Source organism: Tenrec ecaudatus, chromosome 16 (assembly GCF_050624435.1).
Source record: "Tenrec ecaudatus isolate mTenEca1 chromosome 16, mTenEca1.hap1, whole genome shotgun sequence".
NCBI classification, from domain to species: domain Eukaryota; kingdom Metazoa; phylum Chordata; class Mammalia; order Afrosoricida; family Tenrecidae; genus Tenrec; species Tenrec ecaudatus.
The window spans coordinates 79,663,447-79,685,526 of NC_134545.1; the positions used below are offsets into that span (position 1 = coordinate 79,663,447).

At 40.8% G+C, this 22,080-nt stretch overlaps 1 protein-coding gene across 2 annotated transcripts; it reads right to left on the reverse strand.

Moving 5' to 3' along the window:
• Positions 1 to 768: 768 nt before the first annotated feature.
• Positions 769 to 21,598, reverse strand: LOC142429130 (cytochrome P450 2C19-like). Of its 2 annotated transcripts, XM_075534114.1 has the most exons (9): positions 21,431 to 21,598; positions 18,829 to 18,991; positions 18,550 to 18,699; positions 13,125 to 13,285; positions 8,230 to 8,406; positions 5,841 to 5,976; positions 4,480 to 4,667; positions 3,637 to 3,778; positions 769 to 950 (listed from the first exon to the last, which is right to left on the reverse strand). In XM_075534114.1, exons 1-9 carry the CDS (start codon positions 21,596 to 21,598, stop codon positions 769 to 771), a joined length of 1,467 nt encoding a protein of 488 aa, XP_075390229.1. The 2 variants fall into 2 exon arrangements, with proteins under 2 accessions (XP_075390229.1, XP_075390230.1); XM_075534115.1 differs by lacking the exon at positions 8,230 to 8,406.
• Between the last annotated feature and the right edge of the window lie 482 nt (positions 21,599 to 22,080).

Genomic DNA, 22,080 nt, shown 5'->3' on the forward strand with positions numbered 1-22,080 from the left:
ATATGCCCCAAAACTATCGACTCAAGTTAAGGCCATTTTACTTTCTGACTTTTATTCATTTATGGATGTCTGAACCCCAGGTGGATATAAGAAGAAATGGAAACACTTCACACCGACATTTAGTGACCATGCTGACAACCAAGGGGAGGCATTAATTCTGAAACGTAATGTTCAGTCTTCCCCGTTGCTGACCTTTGGAGACTCTTCTCCAGGTTAGAACTGCCCATACATTTTTTCACGTCTAAACCTTGAGTAACTCCAAATGACACTCAGTCAAGAGCACTTTTCTGTTCTCTTCTCTGTTTTTATTGTTATCGGGACTATCATGAGGACTGTGAACTATAGAGTTTTTGGTCATCTTTTACTTGAATTTGTCAAAAGAAAGAAACCTTAAAAAGTGATCCAGCAAACACTGTAATTTCTTCTGTAACACACACACACACACACACACGAGAAATGGATTTGAATTGGCAAACACCGAGCACTTTTGCTCTGTTTCATAGTGATAGTATAGTAATAATTAAATAAATGTTAAGGTTTATGGTGGCCAATAAACCTATAACAGTGTGAAAAATAGGATTTAAGTTTATGCCATGAAACAGAGAAAACTCCTTAATGCGTGGATTTTTGCTGGATCTGGAAGGGATGGCAGATGTGGAGAGCAGAGTTCAGGGGAGACCGCGGGTGGGGTGGATGGAAGTGAAGAACCCCACGGCGGAGGAGCTCTACAGACGACAGCACAGAGTAAGTCTGAACCTCCATCCCTTTTCAGACAGGCATGAAGCGGAGCTTGAACGGGGGTGGCACAGATGCAAACCCATTGGCAACTGGAGTGATGTCAATATCCTTGGGATCAACCAGAGGCTGCAGGTTAAATTTCTGTAAAATGGTGGTCAGGAATATAAACAGCTCCATGCGGGCCAGGCCCTCGCCCACACAAGAACGCTTTCCTGAAAATAACAAACAGAGAGATTAGATGGTCCTTGAACACCACATGTCTGGACTGGCACACACAAACTATTAGCGGGATGGTTGAATAGATGGGTAGCTTGAAGGTAGGATGGCTGGAAGCATGGGTGGACAAAGATGGATAGAGAATGGACTTGCTTTCTATTCACCTAATGTCCTATCGGAATGAGCACTACTCGTCCAACCAGGATCAATTGTGTGTTTTCTGTAGGGAGTCAGTGAAGATGAGGAAAGTCCTCAGTAAGACGCACTGACGTCACTGTGTCAGACTGAGCCATTGGCAATGGTCTCCGGGCTCTGAACACCCCGTTTGCAGAAGGCCACGGATGCCAGTGGAAGCCCAGCAGCCATTCATAGTCCCATGTCGATTAAACCCCTAGTGAATCTCCTCTGACCACAGACCGTGGATGCGAACCACCTCCCTACCACAAGGAGTATATTGGAAAGAGGATTATTACAGATGTAGTTAGGTTAAACACCTTACTTATTATTTGATCTCCCTTTAGACCCATTTAAAAGTTTTTTCAGTTTTTAATATTTTCTGCCTTCTTTCTGCTTGAGGGGTTCCTTTGTTTTATTTTGTCATTGCTATTATTTGGGGGCATGTTTTGCTTTAGATGGAATCCAGGATAAGTAAGTCTGTAGGGACAAGAACCGGATTAATAGCTTCCTAGGGTATGTCAGGAGGAGTGGTTGGGAGGAAATGGGGAGGTAACCATGAGTACAAGAAAGAAGAGAACATTCTAGAATTCATGGTGGTAATGATTGCACAATTCCCTTGAATAGGATTGAGCTATTGAATTGTGTGATATGTGAATTATACGTCAATGAAACATAATAAAATAAACCAGGTAACATTTTGTACATGAGGTCACCGTTGGAGCTCTCTCCATGCAAATCACAAAAGTAACTGTCTTTATCCCAAACACTTGATGAAGTCTTCCCACCTTTGGATGGCAATTTTTATGGGAGAAGACAACCTCGTATCTATATATTTTGTTTTTTATTTCAAAGAATGACTGGTAGGTTTGAACCCCTGACCTTGTGGTTAGCAGTCTGATACTTATCCCACAGTGTCACAAGGGCTCTTGATGGCAATTTTTATATTGCAAGGTTCCATCTTTTTTCCCCCCTTAGAAACACCTCCACCTCACTTCTTTACCAAAGGGAATTAAGGAGAGATGGACCGAGAGGAGAGGGTTTATATAACGCTGTTTTATTTTCTACTTGTGGCAGACATTCAGCGGACGCTTTAATATCTTCCTTACCTACTTGAAAAGTGCAAGTGGAAACATGCCCCTCCCACACGTTAAAACGCTCAGCGGGCCCCCGTGCCTCTGTAGAGGCGAAAGCCCTCTGTTGGATGCATTATTGACCGAGACCATCACTCTTGGCTCCAGTCTGACATTTCCCTTTCTCCTTCACTCCTCACACTTTCACTCTCGGCTCCAGCTGGGCTCATCTCCACCGACCTCAATCACAACATGCAGTTCAAGTGGAAGTTCATGCCTTTCTCTTTGACTAAGATGCACCTCTTTTATGCTTTCTTCAGTGTTTCAATCGAATGCCATTTCCTCTTTATAATCTTAGCAGTTCTCGCCCAGCACTACCATCTGTCTCTGGGTTTCCTCAGCAGGGTAGCCAGGTTTCCGTTAGGCATACTGCCAATGAATCGTAACTCTATATGTCTACTCTGATGAGAGGTGAGTTTCTAGAAGTGGAGAACCAGGCCTTTTTATCTGAATATCTGCAACGCCAGATGCAGGCAAGCATCAAAGATCATGAAACAAGTGAAAGGGATACCCTGGACTGAAGTTCCGCTCACACACTGCAAGTGAGGAGACACTAAGACCCAAGAGGAGGACAATGACTGGGGGTCAAGCAGGATGCTCTGAAATCATTGTACGGAATTGTGTCTCATTCCCCTTGTTTTCTGGGCCTCACTGCTAATTGGGAGGGGGTTCTAATAAGCCCAGTCTATAACAAATGTCTTACTTTTGTCTCTGTGATCTATTACCTCTTAAAAATGCTCTATTTTCTTTCCTAGGTTTCTTGTTGAGCATCTCTATGAAAATACTGCTTATCGTGTTTTATTCCTCGCTGTGGGGCATAAGAGGGTAAGAGGAGGATCATTTTCTTGGCTCCAGAGGAGCTTATACTTCTTTCTCTAACAGCATGGGAGTATTGGATTGGAAAAACCCATTTATTCTGCTTCCCTACCTGGGTTGCGAACCCCTGTTAACCTAATGTGTGCCTGTGCATATATCAGTGCCCAGAGTGCAGCCTGGGTGGAGATGGCGTTGCAGGAGAGTGCACAAGGCACTCAACAAAGTTCCACTGAGATATCAATTGTACAGTAGTTGAAGACTGTCGTACTGAGTTTCACGTCCTAAAAGAAGCTTTATCATTGTGTATGTCAGTGAAGAATCTGGACAGGCTTGCTGCCTCCCTTTTGAAGAATGGGTCACCTCCACAGGGACCCATTGCTCAGGTCCCGTAATGAGGCTGTGTAATGGATGGGAAAGCCCTTGGGCATCAGGAGTGGTCCTGCTGATCATGAACAGGGCACAGTTCTACCAGCCCAAGGGCAGACAGAACCCAAGTCCACACTGTGCTCATAAATGTAGCCTGCTCCTGGAATCACAGAGGTGTGTGCAGGTCTGTTACCTGCAGAGAAAGCCATGAAGTAGTCGCTCTTCTTGAAGTTGCCATTCTTGTCCAGAAAGTGGCCGGGGTCAAACTTCTCTGGGTGGGAGAATTCTTTGTTGCTGTGAAGCACAGATGTCAGTGATGTTATTATGGTCGTGCCCTGGAATAAACAGACAAAGAAAATGAGTAACTTTACAGTTCGTGTGTGTGTGTGTGCTTTTCTTTAGATTGTTTAAGGCTTTGCTTGTCTGCTTATTTAGTGACTTCTTTGGATGATTTTGCTAGTACCATCTTCCTGGATATTTGTGTGGACATTTCTGTTTTTCAGTTGGGTTCAGATAGGGTTTGGAATGAGCTTTTCTTGGTCTAAGGGGAAACACAAATGAAAAACAATAACCATAGGGCTTGGTGCTGGTATCCCACTCTGCACTCCGCCAAGCTTGCCGTGAGCCTAGAGAGCAGCCCAAGGGGAACTCACAGGGTCTCCCCAGGTACTTGTGACTGCATCACGTCGCAAGTACGCTTGCGGTTTTCCAAATTCTCCTCTATTCACAGTGCACTGGGCACTTTTAATTTTTTATGACCAATGCAATACTAGAATATACTTGGAAATGTATATAGCTAAGGTGGTCTAAGATGACTATAAACAAGCTTAACAAAATGGGAGGATTTATAAAGCCAGCTATTAAGAGCTAACAGAAACTTTTAGAGTTCCAAATTGGAAAGAAGATAAAACTCATCAAGTTGTACACTTTTGGTCTTTTTTTTTGCTTTCAGCTTGTGTTGGTAAGAACTGGAATCATGGGGAGAAGACAGAACTTTGAGAGCACCGAGATGCAGTGGAAAAGAAACAACTCTTACCTTGGGGATGAGGTAATTTCTGAATTTAATGTCCTGGATCACTGCATGTGGCAGGCTCGTCGGGAGGAGGGAAATGTATCTCTGGATCTCATGCACCATGGCATCTGTGTAGGGCATATTACTCTTGTCCTGCATGGAGGGGCTCCGGTCTCGGCCAACCACATTGTCAATCTCTTCCTGGACTTTAGCTGATAAGACAGAAGTGGGAACCAGCGAAAAAGAAAAAAGAAGGGGGACATTTAGCATAGCAATTCAGTATTATGTGGAGAAGCATCCGAAGATGCTTAACCACAATTGTTATGACTATCCCTTGTAAATGACAGAAGTCTACCTAGATGGAACAACGGAATTACTATAACACAAGTACCTGAACTTTCCTACAAGCTGGGCATTAATTTAAATCTGTACTCACCTTTATGTTTATTTACAGGATAACTAATACAAAAGGAAATGATTAAATGCATCAAAATATAAATCACACATAATTGGTTCCTGGTATTACTATTGTTTTAGAAAAGGGGGATGAAATATAAATGAAATAATAAAATAATAGGCACACTTTCAAAAATTATAATCAACTATTATATTTTTACTTAGGAATGTCTGTGTTTGTGGGCAATGTCCCCCATTCTTCAATGTGTCTGCTTTGAATCGCTCAAGTGAGTTCACCCAAAAGTTGTGTTCATATTTCTAAATAATGACTCTATTTCTTGATGGATCCATTTTTCAGAGATTGTCCTATGACACCCTAATTAAGATGATGATCATTTCCATTTGAATTATCAATACTTTACAAAACATATTCACAGAGGCAGATGCACACTCTGGGACACAGCGATGCAGAGTAACCGCGCTCTGGCTCCCAGTCTGTGTAAGCAGTTGGAAACTGCTAGCCGCTCCTGTGGCCACAGGTTTGGCTTTCTACTTCTACAAAGACTTACAGGCTCGGAAACTAGCGGGGTCATTCCAGCCTGTCCTCTACGGTCGCTATGTGTTCGCATCAGCTTAATGGCAGTGAGTTTTTCTTTTAACCCTATCACACATCTTGGTGCTATCAATTGTTATTATTTATATATGGCTAAACTAAATATTGTTTCCTGATAAGTTGTTTCAATTTTGGTATATTTTTGGATTTCAAACTATCCCTTACAATTCCAAAATTTTCAGATGATTTCCAAGTGCTCAGGTAAATGTCTCAAATCCTTTGTTTCTAATTGCCTTATTATTTTTATTTCTCCATTAAACGTGGAGAACTTATACCTGGGGCCATCGAAATTGAATCAATGAAACAAGATGGGAAAGAGTAGCAGTATCTTGTTTGCTTTCTGAATTTCACCCTGCCAATCACCTGTGGCCATTACCTGCGACCTCTGGGTGCTTCATCAGAAGCAGGAGTCCATATCTCAGGGTGGTGCTTGTCGTCTCCGTCCCAGCTCCAAACAGGTCATTTACGGTGGTTACCAGGTTATCAATAGTCCACAATTTATTGTACTTTTCCTAGGAATAGTATGCAATAGTTTGGCAAATTTGTTTGCAAGCATTTCATTACAATGAGTCCTAAATAACACAGATTGTTATAAATTTAAGCAGTCTTGGAAATTAAATTGCCTTTTTCGGTGGCAGGGAGGGGAAACTCTTGTGTGGTAGACAGTGAAGATCAGATGTCTCAATCTTCATTTCCGACCCGCTTTTCCATTTTTGCTTGACAACCTTTGGCAGCTAGATGGGTGGGCTGTGTAACATGGCTCTTGCCCACGAGGAATAAACAGAAGTCTGTTGATGATGCTTCTTTACCTTTATCCTTACTCAAAATGCAAATGTGAACATGCTGTTGCAGCAGATTACTTTTTCAGTAACGAGGGTGTAAGTTCGAAGCTGAAGACTGACATCTACCTATGAAGATGAAAAATGGCAAGTACTCAAACTGTTGATGCTTCAGGGAATTCTACTAGTCTTTGCCTGGCCAAACATGAGACTAGTGTGTCTGTGATTAAGAAGCCGATTGCCTACTTAAGCTACTGCTAATTGGGTTTCTTCTCATGTGTAGAGAACACAATCTATTATTAAAAGTAATGTTTAGGAACTATCTAGTTAAAATACTGGCAAGAACTTGGGCCCTCTATGGCTTGGGATAACTGGAGAAGCCTCAAAATATCAGGACTCTGGTCGAAATGAGAACAAAACACCAGGGGCTCAGGTGGGTGCATCTTCTGGAAAAGGGCGTCTACACCTTCAGTCCAAAGGAGAGCATCATTCAGTGCCGCGGCAGCAGAGGAGGCAGGCTGTGGAAATGATGTTGCTTCTGTCTCCACTCTCTTCATACCATGCCCTCTCCTTTACAGCATTCCCTCTGCAACACATGCTGTGCACGGTCCACTTCAATCCCCATTCTGATCCACCGACTGATGTCTTATTTCTGCCCAGTGCTCCGAAGCGGTCACCATCTGGATATTTTTGGTGTGGGTTAAATTTTACAAATAGGACACGTGCTCTCACACTGCAATTTCCACAGACTTCCTTACGTTGTGACATTCTCCATAGGCCTCCTATACGGAGCCCTGATTGAGTAGCGGTCACATGATGGCCTGCTAACCCAGGCCCTTGTCTGTTGAAGGAAATGGCAGTAATTGGAACCCACAAACCAGTCCACAGGGGAAAAGTCTTGGTAATTGGCTCTTGTAAAAAATTAAGCTTTAGAAATCCTATGGGGGCAGATCTACCCTGTCATCTATAGTCACTATGTGTCAGAGTTTACTTGCTAACAACAAAATTTAAAAGCCTTCCCAAGTATAGAATATTTCCTCTTTTAAAAAAATCTGTATTTATATTTAAAAACAATATTGCTTTAAAAAAATTTCCATGGCACTCCCTAACTGATTATCTTCTTAGATTTCTGAGTAAATGTTAAGATAACCCAGCTTACGTTTATTTAAGACCCTACATTTCCATGGTCCACACTGTCACTGAGACCATGTCTAAATAAATGAACAATCTCCTAGCTGGTGTTCATCTCCATTTCATTATATAGGCCATTCTACGCATACCTTCCAGGACTATTTGTCTAAAGATAAGTGGAATTTTTAGTCCAGAGCTGACTTATACACCTTCTTGCTGAAACAAAACTTCCCGTGCCAACGTTTCTGTTTACATATAACTTGATAGACCCCCAAATCCAAATCCATACCTGTCCAAATTCACTTTTGATTACATTCAATTTAGGCTTCTCTCTTCCATCCACCTAATTTCTTTGATACCACACACTCCTGAGCCTCTGCATATGCTACGCAATCCATTTGAACTGCCTTCAGAAAAGGATTTTCTCACACTTGCAAGCACGGTATAAAATGATCATTTTCATCTTCATTTGACGTCACAGTATTTTGTATTTCTCACTTCTTTTTTAAAAAAAAATCATTGGGGACTTGTAGAGCTCTTATAACAATCCACACATCCATTGTGTTTTCTGAATTCTTGTAATTGCTTCCATTTCAATTTAGGTATGCTTTTTGTTTCCCTTCTGGCTGAATAATAATACCTAAAGAAACACATCTGTATAATCTGATAAGTTAACCATTTAATTTAAAATTATTTTATGATGGTTAGTGCATATCATGCATACCAAAAGTATCTAAAATACTTGTCAAACATTGCTTGCATGATCAATTAAATATGCCTATCAAATACAGAACTATTTGGTGAACCACAAAATACACATGTTAACAAATGACTGATCTGTCAGTAATAGTTTACCTGTTCCATCTGGATCAGGAAACAATCAATGAAGTCCCGAGGGTTGTTAACGTCCAAGGAATTTTGGTGTTCTTTTATTTTCTTCAAAGTATAATTGTCAAAAAATGCAACATTATCAAGTATTTTTTTATGGCCCCCTGGGAAGTAGTTAAAGAACCCAGGTAAAATGTTGTAGATCTAAAAGAAAGAAAAATATTTATGAAATAAATAATATCTCATGAAGACATACATGTTTTATCATAAACTCTTGTTAGAAATTTTTCCTATAACCGTTAGTAAATATAGTCTTCAAGTTGAAGGGTTGCTTTCACTGTCTATATAAAGTAATTTTTTATGTTTATTGAAAGTTTGGAAAGAAAAAGTTGATCAAAGGATCAGGGATGATAATAACAATATTCCATATGTATAAATACAACAATCAAGAATCAAAAGACTTGTTGGACTGGGTAAATTTTCTACACAAGACCTCTTCAGAGTATTGAAAAGCAAGGATGTTGATTTGAGGACTAAGGTTCGCCTGACCCAAGCCATGATGTTTCAATGGCTACATAAGCATATGAAAATTGGACACTGAATAAGGAAGACTGAAGAAGAATCAATTAATTTGAATTATGGTGCTGGTGAAGAATATTGAAAATATCATGGGCTGCTGAAAAGATAAACACATTTGTCTTGAAAGACGTATGGCCAGAGTGTTCCTCAGTGCCAAGGATGTCGAAACATTGCCTTCTGTACTTCGGACGTGCTGTCAGGAGAGACCAGTCTTTGGAGGAGGGCATCGTGCCTAGTCAAGGAGATGGACTGACCCAGTGGCTGCACCAACAGGCTTGGACATAGCAGTGATTGTGAGAGTGGCGCAGGATTGGGCAGTGTTTGCTCTGTTGTGCAGAGTCACTAAGGGTCAGAACCCACTCGATGGCACTTAACAACAACAACAACAACATATGTACACATTATTTTTACAGTATAAAGTCATCTTTAGATCAATCCTCTAGGTTTTTAACATTAATTTCCCTCCCAAGTGTGAAATAGAGATGGCATAATTCAGTGGGATTCACATTTTATTGATACCATAAGGACGTTGGACAACCGGATGTGGAGCACCAAGTCTCAGAAATAGTATCAATATTTCAGAACTGGAGGAGCTTGAAATCACCATGACACCTAACAGCATGTCCTGGAAAACTATGAAGAAGAGCATTTAATTGACTTCTCAAAGATCATGCAGTTATCACTTAGGCAAAGTGCGAGATGTGGACAAGACAAAAGTGTGATGTTTGTTTATGATTCATGTAGTCCAGAGCTCAATAACTCCTCCTTAACTGGATGATTCAAACCACCACATGTCTGTCAGCTTGCTGTGCTGTGATGGCTTATGTGTTGCTGTGACTGATGCTGGGAGCTGTGCCACTGGGTTCAAAGACCAAGGCGATTAGGTTTCAGCAGAGCTTTCAGCCTAACGACAGACCGAAAAGGAATAGCTGTCCAATTCTGAGGAATTAGCAACAGAAAAGTTTAATACCAGCGGAACACTGCCAGATAGAGTGCCAGAAGAGGAGTCCCTCAGGTCAGGAGGCTTTTAAAATATGACTGAGGAAAAGCTGCCCTCTTTAAGTGGAGTTAATCATAGTGACTTGCATGAAGTCAAGCTTTCTGGACCTTCATTTGCAGATGGAGCATGAATCAAAATGAGAATAAATGTAAGCAAACATATTAATAGTCATAACAGAATGCAGGAAGTGGAAAACTAGAAATTGTTCAAAGTGAAATGGAATATATAATGATCAATATTCTAGGCATTAGTAGATTGGTATTGATCATTTTGAATCCGATAATCATGTGATTTATTGTGCTGCAAATGAAAAATTCATGAGAAATGTCCCATTCCTTATTAAAAAGAACATTTCAAAATATCTGTATTGATATATAAAATTGTCTGTGATAGGATAATAGCTATACATGAAGAAACCCAGTGAATACAGAAATTAGTCTAATGTACATATTAACCACTAATAGTGATAAAGAAATAAAAGAATTCTACCAACTTTTTCTATATGAAGTAGATCAAATGTCCATTGAAGATACATTGATTATTATTGGCAATTGGAATGTAAAAGTTGGAAACAAAGAGGAAGGATCCCTAGTTAGAAAATATGGCCTTGGTGACAGAAATGAAGCTTGATATTACATGACAGAACTTTGCGAGACCAACGATTTCTTCATTGGAAATACATTTTCAATACTATAAGTAGTGAGTATATACATGGGCTTCTCCAGATGGGATACACAAGAATCAAATTGACTACCTCTGCGGGAAGAGATGATGGAGAAACTTAATCTCAGTCATCACACTGAGACGTCCAGATGTTGACTGTGGAACAGACTATCAATTGCACATATATAAGTTCAGGTTGAAGCTGAAGACATTTAAAACGAGACCATGGGAGTGAAGATGTAACTTAGAGTATTACCCATGCGAACAAATCTCCAGAACAGATTTGACTCTCTGAACACTAATGACAGAAGACTTGATGAGCTGTGAGAGATATCATGAACATCACACACGAGTAAAGCAAACGGCTTTTTAAAAGCCTGGAAAAATACAAAGGACTACAGTGGATGCCCCAAAGACTGTGAAACTTGTTCTTAATTTCCAAGTAGTTAAAGCAAATGGAAGAAATGAAGAAGTAGAAGAGTTGGACAGAAAATTTCAAAGGACAGCCCAAGAAGACAAAGGAAAGTATTATGAGGAAATGTACAACACCTGTAGTTAGAAAACCAAAAGGGAAGGACACATTCAACATATCTCAAAGGGAAAGAACTGAAGAAAAAGTTCAAGCCACAAGATGTAATATTAAAAGAGTCTATGGTCAAAACAGCGCAGGAAGTATCAAAAGAAGATGGAAAGAATAAACAGTCACAGTGCCGAAAAGAATTGGTTAACATCCCACGATTTCAAGACGCAACATAAAATCAAGAACTAATGGTGCTAAAAGAAGATGTCCAAACTACTCTGAAGGCATTATCAGGGGCGGGAGTGGTGGTGGGGTGGTCGAAGGTGGGGGGGGGGGAGGAGAACATCAACTAGAAGTTTGCAACAAGCTGATGAAGCACTGGAAGCACTCAGTCATCTATGCAAGAAACTTGGAAGACAGGAACCTGGTCAACAGATGGGAAAAAGATCCATAATTGTGTCCATACCCAATAAGATGACCCAATAAAATGTGGAGAATAGCAGTACAATCTCAAAATTTTCCTGAGGCTCATTCCACACTAACTGCAGCTGTACATTGACGGAGATTCGACAGTTATTCAAGCCAGAGTCAGAGAAGAACATGGCATGGGATGACCTTGCTGACTTTAGATAGATGTTGACTAAAAGCAGAGAACACCAGACAAAGGTTTATTTGTGTTTTATCGACTATGCAAAGACATTTGACTGGATCATAAGAAACCATGGCTAGCCTAGAAAAGAATGGGGATTCAGAACATTTCATTGTGCTCATGTGGAATCAGTACATGGACCAAAGGCAGTCATTTGAAGAGCACATGGGAATACTGAGTGGTTAAAATCAATATAGGTGTGCATCAGGGTTGTATCTTTCTACAATAATTACTCAAGCTGTAGGTTGAGTCAGTAATCCAGGAATCGGGGCTCCGTCCAGAAGAATGCAGCATCAGTATCAGAAGGAAGCGTACAAAAACCCTCTGAGAGCAGGTGAGCTAGTCTTGCTCACTGCAGGGGAGGAGGACTTGAAGCATTGTAGATGAAGATCAAGAATCGCAGCTTTCAGTATGAATGTAAAGAACTCAATGTAAAGAAAACCAAAATCCTCCCAACTGTACCAAGAGGTAACATGATAAACGGAGACAAGTTTAAAGTTGTCAAGGATTTAATCTGGCTTGGATCCACAATCAGTGCTTATGGAAGCAGCAGTAAAGAAGTCAAACAATGCACGCATTAGGTAAGTCCGCTGCACACGAGCTCTTTAAAGCATTGAAGAGCAAGGATGTCATGCTGAGGATAAGGTGCTTTTAATCACCTCAAACCAAAGCGTTTTCAATCTCATATGCATGTGGGAGGTGGAAATTGAATAAGAAAGACCAAGGAAAAATCTATGCTTTCAATTATGGTGGCAGTGAAGATTATTGAAAGTACCATGTGCTGCCAGAAAAATAAACAAATGGGTCTGAAAAAGATACGGCTAGATGTTTCTTTGAAGCAAGGATGGTGAGACTTGGTCTCACAACTTGTTCCGGGAGGGAGCAGTCCTGGAAGAGGAGTTCTTGCTTGCTAAAGCAAAAAGGTCAAGAAAAAGATCTTTGATGGGACGGATCAACAGTGTCTGTGCTAATAAATAAAATGCAATTGTGAAGATGGCACAGGACCAGCTAGCATTTTGTTTTGTTGTCCGTGGGATTGCTATGTACACTAATATTATCTCACTAGCATAACAAAGAAAACCCATTTCCAAATGGTATCGAGGACCCAGCTCTCAGAAGTATTGTACTATTCTGCTTGATGTGATTGGACTATGGAATGATGTGAGATATATATTAACTTCCAAGTAATAATAAATAAAAAGGGAAAAATTATGTCTACCATTTATGGGAGTAGACAGTCTCCTCATTCTCCCCAGGAACAGTTAGTGGTCTGGAGTTTACTGACCTTGCAGTTAGCAGCCAGCACATAATTCATCACACCATTAGGGTGTTTCCAATTGGTACAGGGGCTAGAATTCACAACACACACTTTTGGAAGACAAAATTCAATTAATAATAGACCCTCAGGAGGAAGTTTGTGTTTAATATACAGCGTGGTCCATGTAGAATTTTTCTCTCACCAGAGAAAGAAACATAAATGATTTCTCCAGAGGAAAGGATCTTGGCCTCACCTGGATCCATGGGCTGCTCAGAATCCTGATATTATCATTGAGCATTTCCATAAACTTAAGAAGTTCCTTGTCTGTATAATCAAAACGTTTCTGGAAAATAATGGAGCAGATCACATTGCAGGGAGCACAGCCCAGGATGAAAGTGGGATCACAGGGTGCACCTGAGGAATTGAAACATACAACAAATAAACAAAGAACCCAACACTTTAAAATACACATATAAATATTCATTGTGTTTCAGAAGAGGTGTCCTAGTTTATCTAGCGCTGCTATCACCGAAGTGCCACAAAGAGATTGCTTTAAGAGACAGAAGTGCTTCCTTTAACAGTTTAGTGTGCTGTACCCCCACATTCTGGGTGCCATTCTAGGGGAAGACTTTCTCTTTGTGACAGCTCTGGAGAGTGGCTTTGCCTCCTTTCTAATCTGTGGATCTAGCCTCCCTTGGCGACTTCCATGTGTCTTGTCATCTGTCTAGTAGGTTCTCAGTGCAGAGTCCCTGCCTCCCATGGATGTTCTCTGCACTGGGCATTTCTTTCTTGATGGTAACTGGTCTCTCCTCTGGTGGGTTCTTTCTCCTTTTATCTCTCTCAAGACAAAAGATGATGCACAGACCTGATCGGAAAACATTCATAAGGGTCAGCAGACAGGTTATTTTTGTTTTCTTCCCCCCCCTTCATGTCTAGCCATATAATATAGTCAGGATAAACAATTCGGAGAAAACAACAGGAGTGATGGTTCTGCCATGAGAGATGGGGTGGTGGGGGAAAGGGAGGGGAGAGTCAACAAATCCAGGAACAAGGGAACAACAAGAGATCTAAAATAGATGGTGAGGAGGGCATAGGATGCCTGGTGGGGTTTGATCAAGTGCAATGCAGCCAAGAGGAAGTATAGAGAACTGAATGAAGGTCAAATATGATCATGGGACAGGAAGAAAATAAAAGGAAATAGAGGAAAGAACTAGGAGGCAAAAGACATTTATAGAGGTATAAACATAGGCACATGCATACATAAATATATTAACATATAATGATAGGAATATAGGTCTATATACATATATTTATAGGTTAAGTATTAAGTTAGCAGATAGATATTGGGCCTCTGCTCAAGTCCTCCCTCAACTCAAAAACACTTTGTTCTACTAACCTGGCATTCAGTCATGCTCACCTTCCCGACATGATCGCTGAAGACAAATGAGTATATAAGAAAATGTGAAGAAAGCTGATGGTGCCCAGCTATTACATAATATAGCGTCTGGGGTCTTAAAGGCTTGCAGTTAAACAAGCGGCCATCTAGCAGCAAAGCAACAAAGCCCACATGGAAGAAGCACACCCGCCTGTGTGATAATGAGGCGTCGATGGGATCAGTATCAGAAGACCCCAAGCAAACAACCATTTCAATGTGAATGAGGGAGGTCGGAATGGAGACCCAAAGCCCATCTCTACACACCTGGGCATCCCTCACAGAAGAGTCACAGGAAGGGACAAGCTAGTCAGGGTGCAGTATAGCACTGATGAAGCACACATTTCTCTAATTCTTTAATGCTTCCCCTCTACCCCACTATCATGACCCCAGTTACCTTACAAATTTGGCTAGACCAGAGCATGTACACTGGTACAGATAAGAGCTCTCGACACACAGAATCCAGGACAGATAAACCCCTCAGGACCAATAATGAGAGTAGGGATACCATGAGGGTAGGGGGAAGCTGCGGGGAGAAGAGGGAGAAAGGACAAACCGATCGCAATGATTGACATAAAGCCCTTCCCCCCACTCCCGGGGGATGAACAACAGAAGGATGAAGGTGAGTGAAGGCAGACAGCAGATGGTGTAAAATATGAAAATAAAAATGGGGTGGTGGTGAGGGAGGAGAGAAAAAGAGAGCTGATACCAAGGGCTCAAACAGAAAGAAAATGTTTTGAAAATTATGATGGCAACATATGTACAAATGTGCTTGATACAATTGTATAGATTATTATAAGAGCTATAAGAGCCCCCAATGAAATGATTTATTAAGAAAAGTGATGCAGACCACAGGAAAACTACCCGTGTACTGGATCAAAGTTATGCCCTTAGTAAGGGCATTGCATCACACACTGATTGCCTTTCAACTGAGTGACTTATCACATCATGGGGGATGAATACATCTTAAATAACTACCAAACCACTAAGAATCTTGGCCTATCTAAGTTGACATGTCTTTGGCAGGGGGAGGGGTACATAATTCAATCTATGATGACTGGTATTTCTATCTAGAATTTTTCTTTCTAGCAAAATCCCCCCACCCCCAGAAAACAAACACAGCCTTCATAAAGCACATACAACTTTTCCCTTACATGTGAATTGGCCATTCTATTTTAACTATTTAATAAAAGTTTTTCAAATAAGCCATTCACATCCCCTGCCTTTATTTATCCAAGGTGAGGTGTCTTTTTTTTTTTTTAGGGAAATGTAATCTAACAGGTGATCTTTTGTCTTTTTAAACCTAACACAGATCATTTTGCAAGCATTTTGTTTTCTACCAATACTACTAACATCAGTTGTCCAAGCTCCGTTTGAAAATATCTAAGGAGCCCTGGTGGTGTAGTGGTTAGAGGTTGGGCTGCTAACTGAAAGGTCAGCAGTTTGGAACCACCTGCCACTCTGTGGGAGAAAGAGGAGGCTGTCTCCTTCCATAAAGAGTTACAGTCTTGGAAGCCCACAGGTTGGTTCTACCTTGTCCTGTCGGGTTGCTATGAGTCTGAATTGATTCTATGGCAGTGAGTATACAGATGTATAATCAACCAAAGCATCAGTGCAAAGCAGATAGACACATATGCTGTAACACAGGAAAGGAAAGAATAGTTAACTTGAAAAGTGTCTTCTTTCTTTCTTTTATAGTTGAAAGAACTGCGTGTCTCCCCAGCGGAGCGGAAAACGAGAGAGAGAAAGATTATGTATGGATCTGGTAGCTGAAGGAAATAGATATAAAAGTAAAAACCATCCATATTGTATGAGTGAAAAAAAAACCAACCTAATAAACTAACAACAAAAAAGAGAAAAACATAAGAGGATAAATTTGTCTAAAATAAACATAAGATAAAATGTTTTCTTTCAAGTTTAAATCACAGGCAGGGAAGCCAAAAATGTTAATAGGATAAGTGGAGCACTATTTTATTATTTATTATTAATAAATCTTTTTATTGGGGCTCATACAACTCTTATCACAATCTGTACATGCATCAATTGAGCAAAGCACCCTTATACATTCGTTGCCCTCGTTATTCTCAAAATTCACCTTCCACTTGGGTTCCTGGAATCAGCTCGGTTTCCCTTTTTTCCCCCCTTTCCCTCCCTCCCCGCTCCCCCCTTCCCCCTGGTCCCTTAATAGTTTATAAATAATTATTATATCTTATCTTACACTGCCCGGCATCTCCCCTCACCCACCTTCCCATTGCCCATCTCCCAGAGAGGAGGTTACACATAGATATCCAAGATCGGTTCTCCCTTTCTACACCCCCTTCCCTAAGTGGAGCACTATTATTTCTTTATTTGCTATTGGGGAAAAATTTTACTGCTCTAGGAAGTAGTATTTCATTCTGAAACAATCTTCAAATTTAATTTACTTATAGCCATTTTAAGAATATATTGTTACGAATGTATAAGGGTGCTTTACTCAATTGATGTATGTATGGATTGTGATAAGAGTTGTATGAGCCCCAATAAAAAGATTTATTAAATTAAAAAAAAGAATGTATTGTTAGTTGTCTTCAAGTTGACCCCTGACTCAAATGGTATGAAATCTTTTTTTTATAAAGTGACTTATTTAGGTGAGCTCTATCATTTTCCATATTAAGCCATGAAGGCAGAGAAAATGCTTCCTTTTTGTGGGGAATCACTGAGTGATTGTTAACATTATATATCAAAAGTCCATATGTTTACACTTATACAAGGTGGTTTTAAAAGTTCATGGACAAAATCTATTGTTCTTTAATTTTATCTTTTTCATAAACTTTCTGGAGCACTTTTGAAGATGTAATTGAGGATAGCTTAAAACTGTTGTGAAGCAACGATAGGGCATTGAGTAGTAGGAGTCTAGGTAGAAATGATCATTTGTCGAGTGGTTGGATTTAGTCGCCCTTCACTCATGTCTCACTTCAGCTGACAACAGACACTCTAGGCCTCTAAGCCTTCAGAAAAAAAAATTTTTTTTTTAACTAGTAGATTGGGGAATTTTCAGAAGTGTTGGAGATTTCTTAGTGGGTGATTCAAATCTACAGTCTTAATTTGTATCTTTCTCTTCCCTCCATTTGAAAGAAATGAAAAGCCAGGGATATTTGGGATTCAAATAGAATATCAGACTCAGTGTTAGAAGTACCTTACAGGTCAGTAAAACTGAAAATGTGAAGTAAACAATGAAGAGAAATTATATAACTCCCTGAATGCACAAATCTGAAAAAAGGGTCAACCCAGTTAGAGAAGGCAGGGTAAGGAGTTACTTATGTGAGCAGAAATCTACTAAAGTAAATTATTTTACACACTGACTATATGTGTTTTGCAGATATGTATCTACTTAGCATGTACTTTCGTTAGCCTATATTTTCCTAAATATATAAATCGATAGTAGTGAGTGCAAATAAATAATTCAGGTTGACAGTTTTAAAATAGTCGCCCTCTGTTTACAGAGAATCACAACTGATGTGAATTGTACCAGGAGATACCCTGACAAGAAAACCATAGACAAACATCCTTCTTTGTCAGAATGCAGGCCTTGGCCTGCCCCATGTCACTGAGCTGGACCAGATACAGGTGAGGGGGCTTCAAAAGTTGTCCCAAAACAGAATGAAAATAAATTCCATGGAGTTTTTGAAGCTCCTCAGAGAGTCAAACGAAGTCCTTCCCCACATTGTCCACTTAACAAACACTCTCCTCTGAGCTGTCCTGCGATCCTATGCATAGTACACCACTCTAGTCTTTAACTCGGAGACCACAAGAATTAAACTCTTTGATCATCATGACTTTTCTAATTTAAAACAAAGGAAGAAAGCCTGAGAAGAACAAAGAGCCTTTGTGGATAAGTTGCAATGACAGCAAGGTTGGGTTTTCAAATCTCCCAGACACTCTGTTGGAGAAGGATGAGGGTGTCAGCTCCCCCCAAACATGTACAGTCCCGTAGACTCTAGATAGGGTCACTAGAAATTGGGATCCATTGGATGGCAGTGTTGTTGTTTTTAATAATGTAATATGTGCACGTAACCAAGCACCACACCTATGGCATGAAGGTAAACGGATTTTCCCTAGTTCTATGCTTCAAACCTTCTCTCCTCTACCTGAACTTCCTATGTACAAGGGAAGACTGGGCCATCCCCGGAATGTATCCCAGGACCCCATTAGAAGAGAGAAAGGGAGGCCTATTAAGGTCAGAGCTTCACAGTGAGGAATCACCCACCCTTGGTTTTTCTAAACTCCTCCACGAGGGAGCTGGCTTCCTCTTGAACGCGGTCCTCAATGCTCCTCTTGCCCATCCCGAAATTCCGGAGGGTCATGAGGGAGAAGCGTCGCATATCCTTCCATGTCTGTCCATTGCTGAAAACGATTCCTATCAGAATGCAAGTAGAATGGATATTCTTAGGAGAGGTAGTGAGTCCACTGACCTAAACAATTCTTTCTCAGTTCAGCCCACCTGCCAGCCATTATCACTGCCCAAGGCTCATGCAGGCACACCTACCACGCCCTTTATTAGTCCGTTCAGCCAGTGGGAAATAGCCTCTTCCAGAGAACGCCTCTCCGTGGTCAATCAGGGCTTCCTTTACGACCTCATAGCCATGCAGCACCACGGTGGGCCGCATGCCAACGTACAGCGTGAACACAGGCCCATAGGTTTTTGCGAACTGAGAAATGGAAAGGAGATGCCAGTATTAGTAACAGAGGACACTGTGGATTCTATGTACAGTGCATGGTTCATACTGATATCCTTGTATTGTTAATGTCTTATTTTGCTGCATAAAGCTTTAATGTTTATGAATTTTATTTGTACGTCTAACTGTGACTGTGCAGGCTGCCTTTTAAGCAGGTGCTCTGATGCACCCCAGGAACTTGGCCTTCTTCTTACTAAAACTAATCACCACCTCAACACCTTGAGAATATTTGTGATCATCATTTAAAGAGAAAGGGGCTAAGTTTCAGAGAATTTGAATTGAATTCTCAGGGTCAACCAACCCACCAACCAACAAACTCACTTCCATCAAGTCCATTCTGACTCAGAGCAACTCTGTAGGACAGAGTAGAGCTGCTCCTTTGGGCTTTCAGGATTTTAAATCTTTTTTTTTTTTTAAGACTTTAAATCTTTACGGGAGGAGACGACCTCATCTTTCTCTCCCAGGATGGCTGGTGGTTTCAATCTGCTGACCCTGAGGTTAGCAGCTCATGTGTAGCTCACATCCACTAGTACATCTCCAAAGCCCCTGGGCTGACCTCTGACACATGCCTTAGCAATTTATTAGTCCCTGGTATCGACCTTTGGACCAATTATCCAACAGATTGATTTGGGATCACCTGCAAACTTCTTCCCTTGAGGTTCTATTTAGCATCACCGATGACTACTAGAAACCTATGGTTCTAAAAATCACTCCAGTTAGAGAGTACGAACTAAAAATGAGAGTGGGCACCACAGAAGCAGCGGGCAAGCAATATGTGATGGAAGAATCGTTTTGTACATTCTGTGGCATTCCCAGAGCACAGCGGTCTCTGTGCAGACTCCGAAGGATTCTGTCACCACCCAGACCTCCCTCATTACTAATGTTCTTTACTCATCCATGCTGGTCCTTAGTCCATCACTGTGCCCTTGACATCAGCAGTAATCCGCTTCTATGGAGAAGTTTAATATTCCTGGATAATTTGGACAAAACATGTGGTTGCAGCAGTACATTGCCAGAGGTTCAGGCTATATTCAGAAGATGCAGAACAAGGCTGTCAGAGAACACCTGAAGGATGTTTACTTCTGTTTTACTGACTTTGACCAGGAATTTGACTGTGTGGATCATAACAAACATAACTTTGGGAAGAATGGGAATTCCAGAACATTTCATTGTGCTCATGAGGAGCTGGTACATGGATTAAGAAGCAGTTTTGCAACCAGATCAAGGGCATACTGCATGCATGGTTTAAAATCAGGATAGGCATTCATCGGGTTGTGTCCTATCACCAGACCTATTCAGTCGGTAAGGAGGGTAAATAATCAGAGAAGCTGGCTTGTGCCACCAGGATTGGAGGAAGGCTTATTAACAATTTGGGATATACATGTGACGTGCTGAAAGTGAGGAGGACTTGAAGCACTTGTTGATGAAGATCAAGGATCACAGACTTCAGTATGGAGTATGTCTCAATGTGAAAAAGACCAAAATGCCCACAACTGCACCAATAGGTCATAAGATGAGTGGAGAAAAGGTTGAAATTGTCAAGGATTTTGTCTTGTTTGGGTCCAGTGCTTATGGAAGCAGTCAAGAGATGAAAAGAAACATGGTGTTAGGTTCATCTGCTACACAAGAAACTCTAGAGTGTGTTTTGAAAAGCAAGGGGGTTATTTTAAAGACTAAGATGTAACACAAAAAAGAAAAAAAAAGAGTAAGATGCAGCTGACCCAAGCGATGGTATTTTTAATTGCCTCATATGCATAGAAAGTGGATGTGGACATCGAATAAGGAAGACCGCGGAAGAATTGATGCATTTGAATGGTGGCTTTAGTGGAAAAGAATACTGAAAGTACCAGGAACTGCTAAAAGGACAAACCAATCTGTCTTGGAAGACCTAAGGCAAGGATGGCAAGATTTCATCTTATGTACTTTGGGCATACTGTCAGGAGAGACCAGTCCTGGAAAAAAGGACATGTTTGCTAAAGTAGAAGGGCAGAGAAATAGAAGGAGACCCTCAGGGTGATGGCCTGATATAGAGGCAGTAACAATGGCTTCAGGCACGGCAGGCATTTTGAATATGGCACAGTACAGGGCAGTGGTTCCTTACGTTGTGCACAGGGTCGCTAAGAGTCGGAACCTACCCAGTGACACACAACAACAACAACAACAGCAACAATTTGCTTCTACCGCACAATGACCTTAATATTTATCTTCCCCACAAAATAAACACTAGTTCATTTTTCTCTTTCAGACAATGATGGATTAAAAAAGCAACAGAAACAGAAAAATTCGCAGGAAGTATTTTGCTTTACAGTGATCTATATTAATAGTTTACTGCAAGGGATACATTTGATTTAAAAGTTGGGACTGATTTACTTACCTGTTGCCTGTCACTGGACGAGCATAAGGTGTACTTACATTGGTTAAAGATTTGGTGATGTCCTTAACACTCAACTGCAGGATATTTCCAATAATTGGAAGAGGAGTAGGGCCAGGTGGGAGCTTCCCTTTCCCATTGCTTTGATTCCAGAGTGAAAAAAGGAGCAAGCAGGAAACACAGAGAACTAGGGCCACGACTAGATCCATGGATGTCTTCTCGTCTTACTCGGGCAACTGATTGTCTTCCAGGCTTAACATTTTATAGTGATCTCCACTATTAATTTTTTTTAAGCCTGGGGGCTAAGGTTACCAATCATGTAAATTTGCTGTAATTTCTTCTGCTTGGACTTTGGCTCAGAGATTAAGAGTTATGTAACCATGTTTCAGTAACCTGGGAGGCACAAGCATTTTGCAATCGATTCAAAGGTAATTTTATTTTTTTCTCTCCCTAATCTGGAGATTTTGGTTTGATTGGTGTAGGGTTGGGTACAGGTATAGGTAAATATTTTTCTTTTTAAAAATTAAAAGAATTATATATTATTGTTGCTGATGCTATACACCGAAAAACACACGCCAATTCAGTGTTTTCTAGATGCACAATTCAGTGACACTTTTTTGAGTTGTGAAACTTCGCATCCTCCTCTTCTCAGTGGTTCCTCCCACATTAGCATAAACTCACTGTCCCCTAA